Here is a 19398-nt window from a genome sequence, read left to right as displayed (position 1 = left end):
ATCGGGCCTCTAGTATACTATGTTCATGGATTGGTAGAATTAGCATCATTAAAACATCTATATTACCCAAATAAATCTACAGATTCAATGCAATCCCTATTAAAATAGCAACAGCATATTTCACAGACCTAGAACAAATACTCCAAAGTTTATATGGAACCAAAAAAGACCCCAAATAGCCGCAGCAATCTTGAGAAAGAAGAACAAGGTTGGAGGGATACCAATACCAGATATCAAGTTTTACTACAAAGCCACCATAATCAAAACAGCCTGGTACTGGCACAAGAACAGGCATATAGATCAATGGAACAGAACAGAGACCCAGAAATTGACCCAAGCCATTATGCTCAATTCATATTTGACAAAGGAGGCAAGAATATACAAAGGAGTCAAGGCAGTCTCTTTAATAAATGGTGTTGGGAAAATTGGACAGATACATGCAACAAAATAAAACTAGACCACCAATTTACACCATACTCAAGAGTACATTCAAAGTGGATAAAAGACTTAAATGTAAATTATGAAACCATAAAAATCATGGAAGAAACTATAGGCAGCAAAATCTCAGACATCTTTTGTAGCAATGTGTTTACCAATACATCTCCTAGGGCAAAGGAAACTAAGGAGAAAATAAACAAAAGGGACTATATCAAAATAAAAAACCTCTGCACTGCTAAAGGAACCATCAACAGAATGAAAAAGGAGCCCACTCTATGGGAGAACATATTTGGCAATGACACATCTGATAAAGGGTTAATATCCAAAATATATAAGGAACTCATACAACTTAACAAAAGGAAGACAAACAATCCAATTAAAAAATGAGCAAAGGACCTAAATAGACACTTCTCCAAAGTGTACATACAGATGGCCAAGAGGCATATGAAAAAATGCTCAAAGTCACTGATCATCAGAAAGATTCAAATTAAAATGACAATGAAGTATCTCCTCACAGCTGTCAGAATGGCTATCATCAACAAATGACAAGTGCTGGCGAGGTTGTGGAGAAAAAGGAACCCTAGTATACTTCTGGTGGGAATGCAGACTGTTACAGCAATTAGGGAAAACAGTATGGAGTTTCTTCACAAAATTAAATATGGAACTGCCATTTGACCCAGTGATCCTACTTCTAGGAATATATCTAAGAGACCCAAAACACCAATCAGAAAGCACAATTTACAATAGCTAAGATCTGGAAACAGCGCAAGTGCCCATCAGTAAATGAGTGGGTAAGAAATACCTGGTACATTTACACCAGGGAATACTATGCAGCAGTAAAAAGGAAGCATCTCTTACCGTTTAAGACAGTTTGGAAGGACCAGGAAAGTATTATGCTAAGCGAAATAAGCCAGTCTGAGAAAGACAAGTGTCACATGATCTTACTCATATGTGGAACCTAATGAACAAAATAAACTGATGAACAGAGTGGGTCCAGAGACATGGAACAGAGAATCTCGGAGGGAAGGTGGCGGAGGGTGGGTGGATGGGAAGTAATCAACCAAGGACCTTGTATGGAAATATGCATGGCTCATGGACACAGACAATGGAGCAGTGAGGGCCTGAGGGGAGGGAGTGTTGGGCAGGACTGGGTCAATGGGGCAAAAAGGGGACATATGTAATACTTTCAACAGTAAAGATTTTAAGAAAAAGAAGTGACAACCACAATGATAGGAATTCCAGTTCTGTTCTGAAATTGCAAGTTTCTCCACACTGAACTGGCTAAACTTAAAAGATACGAATGCTGTCGGAACATCCATTTACACAAAGGCATCAAATATGGCATGTTTTAGTTAGCTGGTTGGCTTGTTGATTTTGGCTTAGGCTTGAAGTCCAGAAAGTCTGCCCAACAGGCCATTTAAGACCCACAAAATCAATTGGTCTGGCCCTGCCAAGGCATTAGGGGTGATTTAATTACGTGTTTGACCAAATATAGCTGGCTACTTTTTAAGTTATAATTTTGTATGGCTGGCAAATTACGTTATAAATATACAAATGGCCCTTGGCAGAGAGAAGGTTCCCCACCCCTGGCTTAGAGCCTCCACTAGGCTTGACCTCTTCATTCTCCCTTCATATCAGTTAAATTTCTTTGAGAAGAAATTATTCACAAAGAAATTGAGATTTCATTGCTATATTAGATCTGCTCTATATATAGACAAGATGAACTCTGAAGGCTGGCAGTTGGCTGGGTTCACCAGCTGGCTAAGCCACATGTTTCGTATCCCCAAAAGAAAAAGAAAAATCCACGCCTCACTAACATCATTAGGAATTCAGTGTTGATGAAGCTGTTCAAAGAAGTGGGTATTTTTGGTGGAAATAGCAGTTCGTACAATTTTTCTAGAGGATAATATGATTATATATATATATATATATATCACAAGTACTAAACCCCTTTTTACCCTTGAAGAAATTTTATTCCTTGTAATTTATTCTGAGAAAAATAATTAAATACACTTGCAAAGAGTATATGTTCAAGGGTGTTTATACAAGCATTCTTTCTACCAACAAACCACCAACCATACCCACAAAAATGACAACTTAAATTTCCAGTAGGAAAGGAGTGGTTAAATAAATTAAGTGGTTAAATAAATAAATCCACAGTCCTGCTATGGATATTATTCAGGTATTAAAATAATGATGCATCTAATTCATTTATAGTCAAGGAAAAATGTTTATGATTCTGTGGTTAGGTTTTAAATTAGAGTACAGTATGCTATATAATCTTACTTCTATAAAAAAATTTATATTACAAATTGTGTTGGTCTATGCATTTATTCAACTTCTTTAAGAATAAATATTGATCACCTACTATGTGCCAGCACTGTTATAGACACTTGGGAAGACAATGTTCAAGCCTTATGAAGCTTACAATCAAGTGGGAGAGAAGGAAAAAATACCCAAATAAACTGAAAATGTGTGAATTCAGGTAGTAGTACTGTTATGAAGAAAGTCATAGCAGGGTAGAAGGGGAAAGTAGCAGGGTGAGGTGGGTGTGGATTATTTTAGGTAAATGATCAAGAAAGAACACTCTAAACAGGCACAACTGAATTTAGGCTAGCCAGGTCAATGTCAACTCTGGAAGAACACACCCAAGACAGAGCATGAGCCAAATAAGAGATCGACAAACCCCTTTATCAAAAAAAGTGATTTTGATTTTGCAATATTCTGCTTATGTTTTATCACTTGTTAAGAAATTTAATAAGGAAATGTAGAAAAAGGAACAGGTTACTACTAGATCTTCTGAATTTAAAATTTACAAATTTTAAAAAGTTCCTTCTTTCCAAGGGGTGGGGAGATTGGGGGAAAAATGTGGAGTGGAGTGGGGATGGTAGAAAACATGACTGAAGAGATGGAAGGGTTCAAATAGCATGGATCATTGAAGGATATGTAATAAGGTGTTTATAATTTATTCTATGTGATAGAACCCATTGGAGAGTTTTAGGCAGAGAAGTGATATGAAATTATTTGCATTTTAAAAGATTGTTCTGGATGCTGTGTCAAGAATAGTCAGAGAGAAAGTCTGAGGCAAAACATATGTAACAGTCTACCTCCACCTAATGGGATTATGGGTGATGTATATTTTCCTTTTGACAATCAGTATGCTTTGAATTCTAGAAAAGAATATATACTACATTTAGAACTATGGAGGAAAATGTAAAGATTTCTGTGGTTGAGAACATCAAAATGTTTGTATCTCAACAAAAAAACAACTATCTATTATAAACTTCAAGGTCACACTTAAATATTTTAAATACAGACAGAATGTTAAATATGAAAATACAGGGAATGTAAAGTAGGGTACGTACTTAATATGCATAGTTTTTTTTGTTTTTAACCATATGTTAAAGTTATGTACCGATACAAATGCAAGAAAACGTGCAGAATTTAATTCTAAAATAAAATCATCAATTTAGTGAAAGCAAAGCAAGCATCCAGTGTTTGACTTATGAGTGGATGGAGCGATAGAATTTGCATGTACAGACATCTCCCTTCCCCATAGGAATGCACTCCAAGACCCCCAGTGGATTCTTGCAACCACTATTAGTACCAAACCCTTCATATTCTGTGTTTCCTGTACATACATGCCTATGATAAGTTGAATTTATAAATCAGGCACAGTAAGAGATTAACAAAAATAACTAATAATAAAATACAGCAATTATAAGAATACACATTTGACCCTGGAACAACATGGGTTTGAACTGTGCAGGCTCACTTATATGTGTATTTTTCAATAAATACCATTCATGTATTTTCAACCACAGTTGACGCCAGGTAATTGAAATTATAGAAAGCAAAATCATGGATAAGGAGGGACTACTGTATTGACAATGCAGAATAAGCCAGGGGCTCCAGCCCTGGTGTTCACTTTAAGAAGAAGAGTATTGTTATTGGCAAGAATTAAGAACACTTTCCTGATTTTGAAAAATGTCTCTAAAAATTCCTTCTCACCAGAGCAGACAGCTTTTGTCAAAGAAAAGGAACTGTACCTCTGCCTTCTGATAAGACAGGTTGGCACAACCCATGACAAGTGAAAGATTTCTTTTATGTTTTGCATATTACTTCCAATTCCTGTGAAGTTAGCCTTTTCCTTATTAATATGCATATATGCTTTAATATAGGAATTATTTTGTTGATTACTTAGTTGTTAAATTATTTTATCAATGAGAGCTTCTCTTACCACCATCACCCTGACAACCTAAATCACATCTGCTTTTTAGTTTCTATTATAGCACATTGTAAATTTTTGTGTATCGCTATTCTTCAGTATATATTATTGCATCAGTATATTTAGTGTAATAAGAGACTGCATTCAACTTTAGAGTATAAACTGTCTTTATTCCCAGCACAGCAGCTAGCAAATAACTTTTGAAGGAATAAACGATAATTTTTATCTTTAAATACCTTTAAGGAAAACTATCATTCAAGAAAATTGTATCATACTTATCTTCTGGTTTTAAATACTACCCAGTTTGCAACCCACACCCTCACCTGCAACCTCACCAACATAAAATTGCCCCAGTTTGAAAAGCATTGAATTTGTATGGGAGAGCAATGCCAATAACCCCATCATCAGCTGTTATGACTTTGGGATATATTGTAGGTAAAAAGGGAATAAACGGTGATGGAAGAAGACTAGACTTGGGGTAGCAAACACACAATGCAATATGCAGATGATGTAGAATTGTACAGCCAAAACCTACATAATTTTATTAACTAATGTCACCCCAATAAATTCAATAAAAAGAAATATATTGTAAATCCTACAAAGAAATAAGTCTAATCAGTAAAAAAATAATATATACATCCAAGAATTAGTATAAGCTTCCATTAAAGATAAGGCATTAGTTCTCTAAAACAGTAATTGTATGGATGCATACATAGCTGGATAGAGAGTGCATAGATAAATAATAGTAATAATTGCCATGTGGCGAGTATCAAGTTTATTAGGTACTATGCTAAGTACTTTATCTCATCTACAATTCACTATAAGCCATTGTGATTTTCAACTCCATTTATAACTCTGGAACCTGAGACTAGAACTGAGGAATTTTCCCAGTACATACCGCCAGGAAGTTGTAGGGTTAACATCCAAACCCAGGTTCTTCTATCACATGCCAAAGAGCTTAGCCTCAATCTTTACACATGCCTCTGTATAAATCCTGTCCGGAAATGTGTGCTCAGAGCAAAGAGGGAGTTTGGAATGACTGCAGGCATAGTATTCAATGCCTTTGATTTTCTGCTTGCTTTGATGAAGACAGTAACACAGAGAGAGCCACTGCAGGTCTTTTGAAAAAGAGCATCGTAACACCTGTTCCAACCACCTGTGCAAAGGGGAGGCTAGAGAGCTAGCGGCCCAGTCCCTGCTGGTGGAGTTCCAGCCACTGCTTTAAATTGTATGACAGGTTGCACAAAAATGAGCCTAAACTTGTTTTTGATTGATGTACTTATAACCTACTTCTGGGAACATGAATGAAATGATATGTTCAACCATTTAATTTATGCTGAAACTTTCATAAGTCATAGAAGTGAGCTAAGAGTTTGGCATAATATCGAAGAACAGTGGTTTACTCTCTAACTTTGTGATGAATGCCTTCTCTGCTTTGGAGTGATTTTATTCTTTAGAGTAATAACAGCGAGGCCACTGCTGCTGCCGCTATTGATGATGATGACGATAGCTAAAATTTATTGTACATTTACTAATGCCAGATGCTCTGCTGGTGCTTCGCATGCATTTTTCATGTGGTCCTCACCATCCTTTGATATAGGCACTATGTTTTCTTTCTCATTTTGTTTCATTTTTTATTCATTTATAAGTTGCAAACCAGTTTTGACATATTCTATGCCATTCAAAGATGAATGCAGCATGATCCTCAAGGCATTCACTGCCTGGCGAGTAGGCAGGCACATGAGCTAATGGCTGAGTCCAAAGTGGTTGGGGGGTTGAGTTACTGGCCATAATGTTCCCTCAGTTGTAACTCTGCCATTCTTCACAACTGCAGAGCAGGCATCCAAAAGTCAAGCCCTTATCCCTTCTCTGTTTGAAGGCTGTGGTGCTTACTGACATTTCAGCGGCTTGCTTCTGTCTTCTTCCATCTTGCACGTCAACTGCCAAGGTGATGATGATGTTAGGTAGTATCTACTGTAAATATACTAATGCCAGATGCTCTGCTAGTGCTTCCCCAACCACCCCTGTAATCAGATCGTCCCTTTGTTCACCAAATATGAATCTTTAGTGACTTACCATTCCTTTAAAAATTAAAATTAAAAAAAAAATTTAAAGCTCAAGCTCCTTGCTTTTGAGAGCTCCCTTGTTTAGGTTTTCTCAGGCTGCTGTCCACTGGGAGCCTGCTCTTCTGGCACAATGCAGGGCTTGCTGCTGGCCCAGCATTTGGCTCGTTTATGCCTCATATCATAATGCAGGCCTCAAAGCCTATAGTGCCCATGCTGAGACGCCTGAGCTGAAGTGTAAGCTCTGAGGGCAGGGCTAGGTCATGTTCCTTATTTTACAGTATCCGCAAATTGGGGTGTGCTTTACATAAGGAAAGTACTGAATTAAAACTCAAACATTATTTCTATTGAAATTATAGAAAGGGACTACACTTCTTAAACAATGCAGTGTGTATTTGCTGTGTTTATTAAGCCCACTACTTATTAGTACCCTGTTCTGTTCCCATGGGAAAATGCCTCCAAGCGACCAACAATAAGATAGAAAGGATTTGTGCCTATTTAAGGTTTATCCCTGAAAGACAGATTGATTCTCCGTTAGTCTCTCTTTTTTCTCTACAGCAATGTGACCCTGTGTAAGGGCAAAATCGAGACTCATGATGAACGTGGCTTTAGTGGTTTTGAGACTCTCTCAAGGAAAGCTGAGCATTCTTTAAAAAGTTGAAGATCAGCTATTTTTCTGAACATGGCACAGTCATTGAGCAAATCCCAGAACCCCGGGGTTAAAGGCACCTTTAAGACCCTCATTTGTAATTGCCACAGATAAGAGAGAGGGTTTCCAGCTGATAATTTCATTAACTTGGTTCTTCTCAGGGAGGGAAGTTTTTACAGAATTATGCATCTACCTCCAAAGTTTCTCATGGCTTCCAAACATATTCACTAGTGGGAATTTTATTAAAATGCTGTAAATAATGAAATTAAGCCATGTGTAACTCAGACTAGGAAGAACTAAGCATAATATAAACTGCCTTCTTGCCTGAATTATTTTTAAATTAATTTAATTTTACAAGAAACCAAATGTATTTCTTTTTCCACAAGTGTGTTGATGTGAAATTTATTTTCCACAGTAATAGAGCAGAGAGCGCTCATTCATCCACTCAGTGGTCAATAAATGCTTTGTTAACTCTGTGAACCCTAAACACAAAACTAGGATGAGTGAGCCTTAGAAGGACGAAACCAGGAACGCTGTGGTCCGGCACGTCTGGATGCTAGTGTTAACTCTGCACTTCCTCCCTGTCAGCTAGAACACGGGTTTCAGCTTTCTCATCTGCAGAATGGGTTCAGAGTACTCCCCACTTTATGAGGTTGCTGTGAAGACTGAAATAATTCTTTTAAAGTACCTAACACAGAAACATATAAAAAGATTACAAAAAGTCAGTTATCATTTTTATTATAATTCAAGACATCTAAGACTTTTTAATATTAAATTTTTATTATGATAAATATATCCATAAGAAAAATATTACAAAAACGGTTAAATAGCATGAATATTAGTTCCTTTTTGTTAACCAAAGGTTTTATGTGGCTTCCAGTTTGGGCGAAGAGGAGGCAATTTTTAAATCCTCTCTTTGTGAAGCTTTTTAGAGTCAGTGTAGGGTATACGAGTTATGAAAATAACTAGGATTGAAGACCACAGCTTGACCTGGAGCATGAAGAGACATATTCAGATGACCCTGTCATGTACAAATCATGTACATGTCATGTACAAATCAGACATGAGACTGTCGAAGGCATCTTAAGAGAAACCAGAATGAGCTGGATGCTGGTAGGCCAGAGGCAGGACCAAAGCAGTGCACTGTGCAGAGCATGGTAACGGGGGTTTTAGAGTGAACGGCAGGCCTGGAGGCGTTTTTACTCTTAGAAAGCACTTTCTTCCCCTATGAGCCAGTGGGTCTCCACAGTCTTGAGTTGAAGGGGATACGTGTGCTCTGCGTATTCTTTTTCCCACGGTCTATGTTATCAGTGAGAAGATATGTGTGCTTCAGAGAAAGAGGAACAGTTTGGTTAGCTTGCAACGAAGCAGGTCAGCTCAGAGGGGGCAGAGGGCAGCCTGGAAGGGAGAAGGGCCCTGTAGGTAGGCAGGCAGCCTCTGACCAGTGTCCCTGCGCCTCTGCAGGGAGTGGGTGATGAAGGCTCCCCAAGGCGCTGGGAGAGGCAGTAAGATCAGGGAGTTCCATTCTCGATGGCGAGGATGCAGGGCAGGGATGCTGAAATATTAGGTGGGCTTTCAGTGGACAGTGTGGAGGTGACAGCTTGTGTGACCCAGCGCAGCGAGCGGGGTTGACATTGTGGGCGCCCTGCAGGAATTCCAGCTGCGCCCCCGGGCCTTGGTGGGGGTGTGTTCCTTTCAGCACCTCATGAGTTTCCCTCCTTGCCAACATATATGCTTCTCTTATTTAATACTAGAGGCCAGGTGCAGGAAATTCGTGCATGGGAAGGTGGTCCCCTCAGCTCAGCCTGCACTCTCTCCATTCTGGGACCCCTCAGGACCTCTGGCTCCTAACCGCTCACCTGCCTGCCAGCCTGATCCCCCTAACTGCTCTCCCCTGGCAGCCTGTTTGCCCTAACTGCTCTCCCCTGCCTGCCTGATCGCCTCTAACCTCCTCTGCCTTGGCCCCGCCAACATGGCTTTGTCGGGAAGGATGTCCGGAAGGACATCCGGAAGGTCATCTGGAAGATGTTCAGTCTAATTAGCATATTACCCTTTTATTAGTATAGATGCCACCTTGTCCTAAAAATGCAGGGTGTTCCCAGGTTTTCCTATTGTGGAAGGGGAGCCCACAGTAGCATCCTGGGTTCTGACCAGGGCTTATGGGCTTGTGCTTTATCTCAGCAGATGTGATTCCTAGAAGAAGACTCTTGGATGTACCTTGAACATTTCTATTGAATTTGCCAAATCATCCTCCAAAAATGTTGAACCACTTTAAACTCCCAGCAGCAACCATGCATGTGCCCTCCGTCCATGACTTTGATGCCAATATTATTGATTTCTCCCTAGAAGTTTCCCTCCCATCAACCAAAACTGCTTGGTACTTGAGCCAACCTCATTGTTCAGCTGGAGACTTGATTTCCCGAGATAGAATTATGGAGGAGGAAAAATAGTTTTCCTCTACCTTTCTGAGTTCTTAGTGGAGGCCCTTGTAATGAAAGACAGATCACCAAGAGAAAAACAAAAGTTCATTAACATGTGTACCTCGTGCATATGTGGGAGATCCCAGGGAAAAATGAGTAATTCCCCAAGGTGGCTTAGAATGCAGATTTAAATACCTTCTTCCTAGGGAAAGGGGACAGGAGATGTAGGCCTCTTAGAGGAGAGTAAATGATTTTTAGGAAAGATGAATGGGGGTAGGGGTAAATAGTTTGTAACAAAGTTTGGGTGTTATGTCAACTTCTCCTCTCCTGTCCTGTGACAGGAGTCAGTCTTCTCTGCCTGATGACACTTCTCCTGTCAATGGGACCTATGACATTTAAGCTCCTTTAGTGGGGGTCTGATTTTAGGCAGATCAGGAGACTTCAGTGAAATCCTCTGCATGCATTTGCTGTTTTTCAAGCATCTGCAGCTCAAGATCATCAATATAACAACACAGCATATGTTGGGGTGGCATGTTCTCTGACCTTCAGAATAAACCCAACAAAAGCTTGTTTCCTCTCTTAGATGATTTGCCACAGCAGCATTATTCCCTGGAGATGGTATTCTGACCAGACCTTCCTGGGAGTGGTCATAACATTACCCTGTGCTTGTAGAAAGGTGTGGGCCACATCACTAAATAATCCAGGGGCAGTTTTCTCATCTTGTGGAAAGGGAGATAAAGTTATGATAGTTTGATAGTCCCCTTCACTGGAAAGAAGTAGTACACGATTTTGATTTTACAAAAAAATAGCAAGATAAAACTTCTTCCAAAAATTAAGTCTTTCCAGTCCATACCATTTCATCATACTGGGGGATTTTTGACCAAATACTGTTTGATGAAACCAAACGACATAATTATATTTGCATTGTAAGGCATAAATTTAAATCTTATCTTCTAAATAGAGTATTGTTAGCCAGCCGTGGAAGGGTAAAGAAGACCTGGTTGCTTCAGAGAGCACTACATCCGCGAGCGAGCCCCAGAAGTGCCCAGGCTGTTTGAGTGAATTGCAAACACTTGTTTCCTGTTTTTGAACAGCCTCCATAGTGATTGGGAAATGGTGGTGTGAGATGGAGCCTTGTCTTGAGGGAGAAGAATGTAAGACACTCCCTGATAATTCCGGATGGATGTGCGCTACAGGCAATAAAATTAAGACCACAAGAGTAAGTTCATTAATTTCAAATGTCTCGTGCATGTTACTAACTGTACTGTTTTCCTTTGTGTTGGACAAATATCATCCAGAGAAGGTTTGAACAGGGGAGCAGGGGAAGACTTTTCCCCAACAGAAACCATTGTTTACCATTCTGACCAGTGTCCAGCCATCAGCAAGAAGCTAGAGATTTAACTTAACTTTTCTATACTGAGCAGTTTAGTGTTTCTGCTATTGGCTCATAAATAAAGTTAGGTTGCAATGAGGCCATTATTTGGACAATTCGTCCAACATCTATGGTGCTCAGATAATGAAATGAGGATGTTTAATTTGTCCACATAGTTTGTTGAAAAGGTCTACATGTAAGTACATATTTTTTAAGGGAAATCTATGATGATTTTATAGGGAAATGAAAGGGTTTTGTGATGTGAATAATCATTCCTTGATTTCTCTGGTTAAATCAGAAGTTATCTTCAAAATATGTAACAACCTATATTAAGGGGCTTATCCAACCAGTGAGAATCGGTGTCACAATGCTGGAGCAGGAGGAAGAGGCCCAGCTAGGCCAGCTGTTGATCTTCTATATACTGGACCATAAGAAGATCGAGGAGTCCTGAAGGGGATAAGGGGAGGGTGGGTACTCAAAACATTTAAGGTAGTATCTATTATTTACAGTACAAAGGTATGTTACTATTTTAACAGCCAGTATGGTCACATATATCTGTACCATAGGATATCAGCCCTGGTAGTTAGGTGTTTGTGTAAACCTACCTTTGCCCACCCTGTGTTTTCTGCAAATCTCTAGTCCCTATCCCAAATGATAACAGGTGACCCTTTACTGAAGATAAGCCCTGCTCTCATGATGCCTCCAGACTTGGAACTCAGGAAAAGAGCAATAATGCAAGTCAAGTTATTTCAGGATTTAAATATGGGAAATTCCAAGAGTGCCAAGTAGGAGACTCTTTGGAAACTAGAACATAAACAACAAACAAAACAGAACTTGTTAATACCACTTTGCTGTGCCCATGGGACTTTCTCTCCTTCTGTAGAGTATGTTGGAGAAGCACCAGGCATGTTGTAAATACATCCTAGACATTCCGGGCATCAGGGTATAGAGCGCAGAATCCTCATGGTAATAATGGAGGCTGGAGTGTCCTATGCCTGCTACCGCCCTGGGTGGGTGCAGTGCAACCCAGATAGCTGAGTGTACAAGAGAAACAGCTGCCCTGGCCATGAGTTTGAAAGCAGAGCCACAATGTGAATCCATTTCCAGTGAGGAAATGAAACGCTGCTCTGCAGCCCTGTGAGTGGCACGCCACTCAGCTGAGAATTCTCAGGTCTGTCTGGAGACAAGGAAAAAGAAGACACTAGAAAAAGGCTGCACTTTCTTTTTTCATTGATTTCAGAGAGAAGGGGGAGGGAGAGAGAGACAGAAGATCAGTGATGAGGGAATCATTGATTGGCTGCCTTCCACACGCCCCCCACTGTGGATCGAGCCCACAACCTGGGCATGTGCCCTGTCCAGGAATCTAACTGTGACCTCCTGGTTCATAGGGTCGATGCTCAACCACTGAACCACGCCAGCTGGGCAAAGCTGCACTTTTAAACATTGAGAGGAATTAGACATTCCTACTGACTTACAATTTCTCTCCCTTCCTGATCAAGAAATTCACAATGAAAAAAAACACTTTTAAACACAAAGGCACCATTTAAGCCCAGATGATGCATACAGGAGCTCTCCATTCTGTGTAAATGCCATGCCAACAAGAGTCTTCAGATCATCTGCTCTGGAAATAGGTTTTGTACCAATTTTTCTAATAGGGATTGTTCCCCATTAGAGAATGATATGTCTACAGACTTCAACTATGGACTCTAGCAATCTAACTTTTGAAAGAGGTAAATTCAAGATGTACTTTAATTTGAATCACATGTTTTATTTTCTGTTCTTAACTAAGAGGTGATCTTTAGTATAAAAAATTATTCAAGTTCTCATTAAAGTCAAAGGGAAAATAAAGAAAAATCACCATTTTTGTTCTTATGTGTAAGACTGGTTCAAAAAGGGTGCTCCTACGGGGAAAAAATGAAGAAACATACCCAGATTGTTAATGAAAACTGAGAGTTTCCTTTATATGTAATTTTAAAAAGTAACTCCAATTTGAAGATATTTGCAAAAAAGATTGCTGGTACCTCATTGTTTTTTCCTATATAGTTTTGTTTTTGCCAGTCTTCCTATTAGAGGGTTTACTTCCCAAATAAGCATATAAGCCAAAATTCTCAGCAGTCTTTGAAATGCAGATAGATGCTTCAGAGTGTAATCTAATTGATATCTTTATGATGTTTCTTTTTTAAAAGGGTAGAGAGTAGAAATTTACTGTTTCATTTAAACCTCTAGACCCCCGATTGAGAATAGCCAGGTTAACAGGCCACAAGCTGAAGGAAAACCTTGGGGAAATTAGATCAGGGTGACAATATAATGCAAAAGGAAGATGGGTAGAATTATGTAAGGGCGTTCCTGTCAGGAGATTTGAAAGAATAAATCTTAAGGAAAGAGGAAGCTCCCTGAGTGAATGATGCCTATAGAAAACCTCCAGTAGAAGAAGGCTGGTGACAGACAACCTCCTGGAGAGGCTGGTGAAGTCTCGGGGCAGAATTTTAACCCTGTCCCTGCTTGATCTTTGATTCAATTGCTTTATTAAAATTAACTTGTTGGTAGTTTATGGCAAGAATACTCAACTTAGATATTAACTAGAGATTTTTCCTAAGGTTTCAGAGACCTACTGGTTTATTTCTTTTCTTTAAACTCATATATCAAAAATATGTTTGAAAGTTGGAAAGGCAATAGCTCATACATTGAGGAACAAATCTCTACACTGTGTATGCAGGAACAATGGCTTAATTTAGAAAGACAGACCTCTCCATAGAGGAAATAAGTTGTTTGGCAATGCTGTAATAATTCACAGGTGAAAAGTGAACACTGGGTGTTTGGGGATAGGAAGAGGAAGGAAAAGAATTGAGGAGAAATTCAAAGTCACTTGGAAAGAAAAATAAGTAGATTAAAACAGCAAAATATAATCTGGTATAATACCTGGGCAAGTGTCATGCAACTTTGGGCTTCCTACAACCCCATATGTTAATGTCTTTCAAACAGTGACAAAATCAAGCTAGTGCATAATGCAGAATCAAATTTCCTCCCCTAAAAGGGCAATCAAACAGAACTCAGATTGCACACCTAACTACAATCACCACCTGGTCAAATGCCTGTTTTATGTGATCAGCCCAACACAAATCTGGCCCATCCTCCTAATGGTGACTCTCCCATGACATGCATATCTCCATGATGTTTTTTATATTATTGAAAAGATAAAGTAGTAGCTTTGATATAATTCATCTTCCTCACTCAGAATTCCACCTGGTCTGAAGTGCTCTGAGAGCCTTTACAATCCTGATCTCCATTTCATTTTGTATTAAATGTTTTAAAATTGAAGTAGCAAAAGAGAGGTAGTGAAAGGAGAGAGAGAGATAGAGATAGAGATAGAGATAGAGAGAGAGAGAGAGAGAGAGAGAGAGAGAGAGAGAGAGAGAAAGAGAGAGAGAGAGATGTTTGGAGATTGCAGAAAGGAAGAATGAACCAACTTATCCTAACACAGTATCACAATAACCCCTAGGTCCAAGTGAACTCATTCATTTCTTTAGCCAATAAGTATATTTAAGCCTCCACTATCTGAAGTTAGTGTATAAAGGTCTTGAAGATGTGATGGTGGACATGGCAGAGCCCCTGGTCTTCCATGGAGGATAGAGACCAAGTTTGGGTGGTGGAGGTAAGGGTGATGGGTTGGTAGAAACAAACAAACAAAAAAAGGCTATTTTTGTGAATGTCACTTTCTCTTTTCTTTGATGAAAAAAAAAAGACAGTGAAAACAGAAAGTGATAAATGCCACTGGAATGTAGGAAACCAAGCTTTGGAAGGATCTGTTATTTATACGAAGAGGATGAAAAAAATATATGTGTGATTTCTTGTAGATTCCACATTTGAATACATTCTTTTATTACTGTCCCTACATAACTCAAAAGCTTCAAGTGTACTCCCAAATATACTCCCTGTACTCATACACTCGATTTCTAATACTATAAAGGATTAAGAGATGATGAAGAAAAATGTATTATGTCCTAGAACCTTGACAATGACTTCACCTTATGCCACCCCTCTACATCTTCCAACAGGCCAACATGACAAGGACAATGACCTACTCGGTTCAAATTCTAATCAGACACAGATTGACTGCATAGTGTGCAGAGTACAGCCCAAACTGGGAACATAAGGCCCCTTTTCAAAAATTAATAATTTCAAGATGGCAGCAGAAGGTCATCAAACCAAACGCAAGGCCCTTTCAGCACAGGGCTCTGTGCTACTTCGTAGTCTCACACCCATAAAGCCAGTACCAGTCAGACCTGGCTCAGAGAGTCTGTCTCCTTAATTGTGGCAAAATCAATTTAATAAATTGATTTTTAAAAATATGGTGGTCTGTCAATGTACTGGGATCACCATTTGAGAACTACTGCTCTAAACATTAACATTTTGCACTTCAGATCACTTGAAAGAATCAACATCCTAAAAATTCAAGTTGTTCTCAATCTTCTGCTTGGTCACCTTTCTTTGTAGCTTCATTTTGTTCTTTTCTTCCTGAAATGTCTTTCTTTCTTTGGTTTCAGATTCACCCAAGAACCTAACAGAAGCATTTGTTATAGTAATAAAGGAAAACCAACTCTGTGGAAAATACATTTTGAGAATTTAAAACATCTAGCACATTACAAGCCAAATGGATTTCTTACTTGCACTTTGACTGGTTACCAGATAATCACAGTGCTTTTACTGCTATCATGAAGTATCCTGTAACGGGAAGACCTGGAGATTTGACCAACACCATGGAAAGTGGGTTCCAGAAAAAAAAAAAAAAAAAGGGTTTTCTCAATGAAAATTATGGGGATTATGAAGAATGAGCAACTGTCTTCTAATATGGATCTAAAGTTACTTTGTACCATTTGAAATATATGTATATATAATATTTTGAAATATTATATATTCTCTTCAAGAAATGAACAGTGCCACAGTTTGAGACAACTGGTGTATCACCTTGAGTTTTAGATGCTTTGCTTTGTTGCTTTTTGTTGTCATTTCTTTTGCTGTTGGCAAGGAAGATGTGCCCTTTTGAGAGTTCAGCAGGGCACTCACACTGCAAGGCCAGCTACCCGAGGACTCCTGGAATCCGAGGCGTCACAATACTGAATCAAGAGCTTCCTTCTGTTTGTATCAGATGCCCAAGGAAGTATGCGTCCTGCTTTATTGCTTTCTGCCCTGTGCAATAGTAGCATGCAAGCTTGGCTTACATAACCATACTTTATATTCAATTGATATATAATAACAGTTTTAACCTCTTCCAGGAAAATATTTTTAGAATACTAGCTTTTACACAGATAAGAAAGAGAGGATGCTGGAGGTTGCTGCTCCACCACGCTGTTAAGACTGGCGGAGTTGTGGTGGAATATGGATCCCTGTATTAATAAGTCCTGTAAATACAGTGTCCTGAGGCTTTGTACAGCTGTCCTAGACTGCAGGAATGCCCTTGATTAAGTCCAAAGTCTGGCATCATTAAGTATATAGTGCTGTAGCAACAAGTCTCATCATGGCATCTTTTTCTATGTTTGATTTGCTTTTTCTAAGAGTATTCAGATCTCTCTGGTTAGATAGGAAGACCATTAAAGCAATTGGATTTCAGAATAATCTATGTGACCAAATGTTGGACAGCCCTATTAAAATGGTAAATAACTTCTTTCTAAACCTACTTGTCCTCTTTATTTGCCATTTATTTTTCCTGAATCTATTTCAACCAAATCCAGAGAACACCCCACTTAGAGACTTGTAGTCGGTCAGAATTTTTCCCATGAAATATTTGCAGCCATAAAAGCCATGCTTTCCAACCCTAACATTGGAAAACCCAGAAACCCATTATTATAACTGCAGTGTCCTCAGCCAGCAAGATGAAAAGTCAAATACCATTTGGGGGCTTTCAAAGTGAGCAATTGAATGGTACATATGGGGCTCACCTCCAAAAAAAAACAATTATTGCCCATCTCTTTGAGAGTTACTCAGCTGATGCTTATATGAAGGAAATACCTACTTAAGTTCTAGTTTACAGGGGTAGCATAATAGTACTATCCACTCCTATTACTTACCATATACATATGCAAGTAGATCTGTTTTTTTCTCCAAAGCCTTTTCCGCAACGCATGTTGTGAGAGCCTCGTATTAGTTCAGCAGCACGGTGGGTCCCCTCATCTGGACGTTTAAATGTTGAACCTCAGGTTAAATCCAGAGGCTCCTTCATCTCTGCCGTGTAGCTTGAGGTCTGATTGAATGTGTAAACACTCTAACTAGACAGGTTGATTCTACACCTTGAATGCTTACAAAATCGTCCAGAAATGCAAATGAAATCTTCATTGCAAAATTTAAGCTTTCCAATTGCTTTCACAAATATTTGTCAGAAGGTAGCATAAAACTGGTACCAGAAAATAATAATTATTTGAATTTAAGTACCAAGTAATATAGTAGAAATTGACTTTCATCTGGACACTTTAAAGTATAAATTAAAACTAAAAATTCAAAGAATTATCTAGAGCACCTACATTCCAAAATATTACATAATCAAATGTACTTTGGGAAAATAGTACGCAATACAAAGTAGACATGCTTACTGAGGGAATTTTCAGAGCCTGTGATGCACCAAAAGACATTGTGTGTCCTCAGGAAAGCCTGGACCAGAGGAGCCAAGCACAAATCTCCCAGAAGAGCTGAGTGGCCACTTGATGAATGGAGAGCTCATTTTCTGCCTAATGAGAAGCTACAAGAAATTATTTCTGAGTGAGGCTAGATTAGCTGTATTATCATAGCTTTAATTTTTCAAGAGAACCATCAGTGTGAATTTTTACATAAAATCTCTTAACCTTCTTAAATAAGATTAACTGCTCCACCACGAAGATTATTTCTATTAAATAAAAACTCTGCAAGCATTATTATTACCCCGAATTCCCTGATCAAGTGGCCTTTCCTCTTATATGAGTTTCCTGGAATGCCCTTTTAGAAGTGTTGGTCCTGAATAAGCATCCAAGGAGAAGGAAAAAGGATATTCTCTTCTCTATGGCCTCACTCATACAGACCCTCCTAAAACTTACAATTCATGGAGTTCACAGCTTTTCCTATTCTATAACCAGAGCCTATAAATCAATGAATGAGCTAATCTAGAAGTCCAGGTCTGCTAACTCATTTCCTGTTGGTCACTTGTGCTGTGTCACCCTTTGAAAGACCTTCAAGAAGGGAGAAGCATAAAAAAAGAGCACATCAGGATCAGGCAACCATCCAATAAAACAATTCAAATATTTATAAATGTCATCAAATTCAATTTAGATTTATCCAAGTTTCTTACACAAATGTGTGAACCATCAACTTGTGTTTAAATTTAACTTGCGCCAGTTTGGGGAATTCAGTAGCTACCATCTGCCTATTGAATCTGAACATTTATGGTTTAAAAACTATGTATTTCTGGTAATAAAGAACTCAGTGTGGTATGACTGATGTTGATGTTGAGCTTGTGCATCAAATACTATGAATAATGTTATGACAAAATTAGAGCAAATGCAAAGGGTTTCACCCAAAGCCCTTCTCTTGGGTAAAAGGAAAATATGGCTTATTTTCATAAGACAAAGACTTTAGAGTAAGATAAAGGTTATTTTTTTACTTTTTTGTGTTATTAGATTTATGTATTAATGGACTTGGCAAGCACGTTGAGAAGTTTTACTGCTTGGCTTTTTTCCATGATAGAACGATGAAGAATGTTTTCACTGATACACAATTCAACATCTTTTTCTGATCAAATCTAATGTAACTTTCAGAAAGCAATATAGTGATTTTATAGTGCAGTATATTATGCCACCTCACCATTGTCACTGATATAATAAGTTATGGAAGGTATAAAAAATGTTTATATGATGATGCGCATCCCTCACCTTCCTGGCATATGCGCTCCTTCCTGGAAAGTTAAATATCATGTCAAAATATAAGGTTCTCTTTAAGTTCACAACCCCATTTCAGGATCTATTAGGGCTTGGTGGATAAAGAAGTGTATTATGTCTCCTTTTGTGAGCTTTCTACCTTCAAAATAAAGGAGTCAGTGTCCAGCAAATTCTAGGGCTCAAACCACATCCATCTAGTTTATAAATATCACAAAACAGGACAAAAGGCACTACTAAGGAATGTGGGGACTTGGGACTAGTATCTGATCCTAGTAGCCATGGGCACAAGCAAAAGTGAGGAATAGAACCATGTTCATTCTTCAAAGTGAA

General features: G+C 38.7%; 1 protein-coding gene across 4 annotated transcripts in view; it reads left to right on the top strand.

Moving 5' to 3' along the window:
- TAFA1 (TAFA chemokine like family member 1) overlaps positions 1–18555 on the top strand; it is a 530414-nt gene extending 511859 nt beyond the window's left edge. For 3 of the 4 annotated variants that reach the window (XM_080673864.1, XM_080673866.1, XM_080673865.1), the window contains 2 exons: positions 10893–11017; positions 15715–18555. In XM_080673864.1, the coding sequence (XP_080529990.1) occupies positions 10893–11017; positions 15715–15732 (143 nt within the window). In that variant the 3' untranslated portion in view covers positions 15733–18555. The remainder of the gene's footprint in view (positions 1–10892; positions 11018–15714) is intronic. The other variant, XM_080673867.1, reaches the window with a different exon arrangement.
- Positions 18556–19398: the final 843 nt, after the last annotated feature.

This window comes from Plecotus auritus (assembly GCF_963455305.1).
Source record: "Plecotus auritus genome assembly, chromosome: 6".
Taxonomy (NCBI): domain Eukaryota; kingdom Metazoa; phylum Chordata; class Mammalia; order Chiroptera; family Vespertilionidae; genus Plecotus; species Plecotus auritus.
The sequence above is the reverse complement of the archived record's forward strand: the minus strand, read 5'-3'. Positions and strand labels throughout refer to the sequence as shown.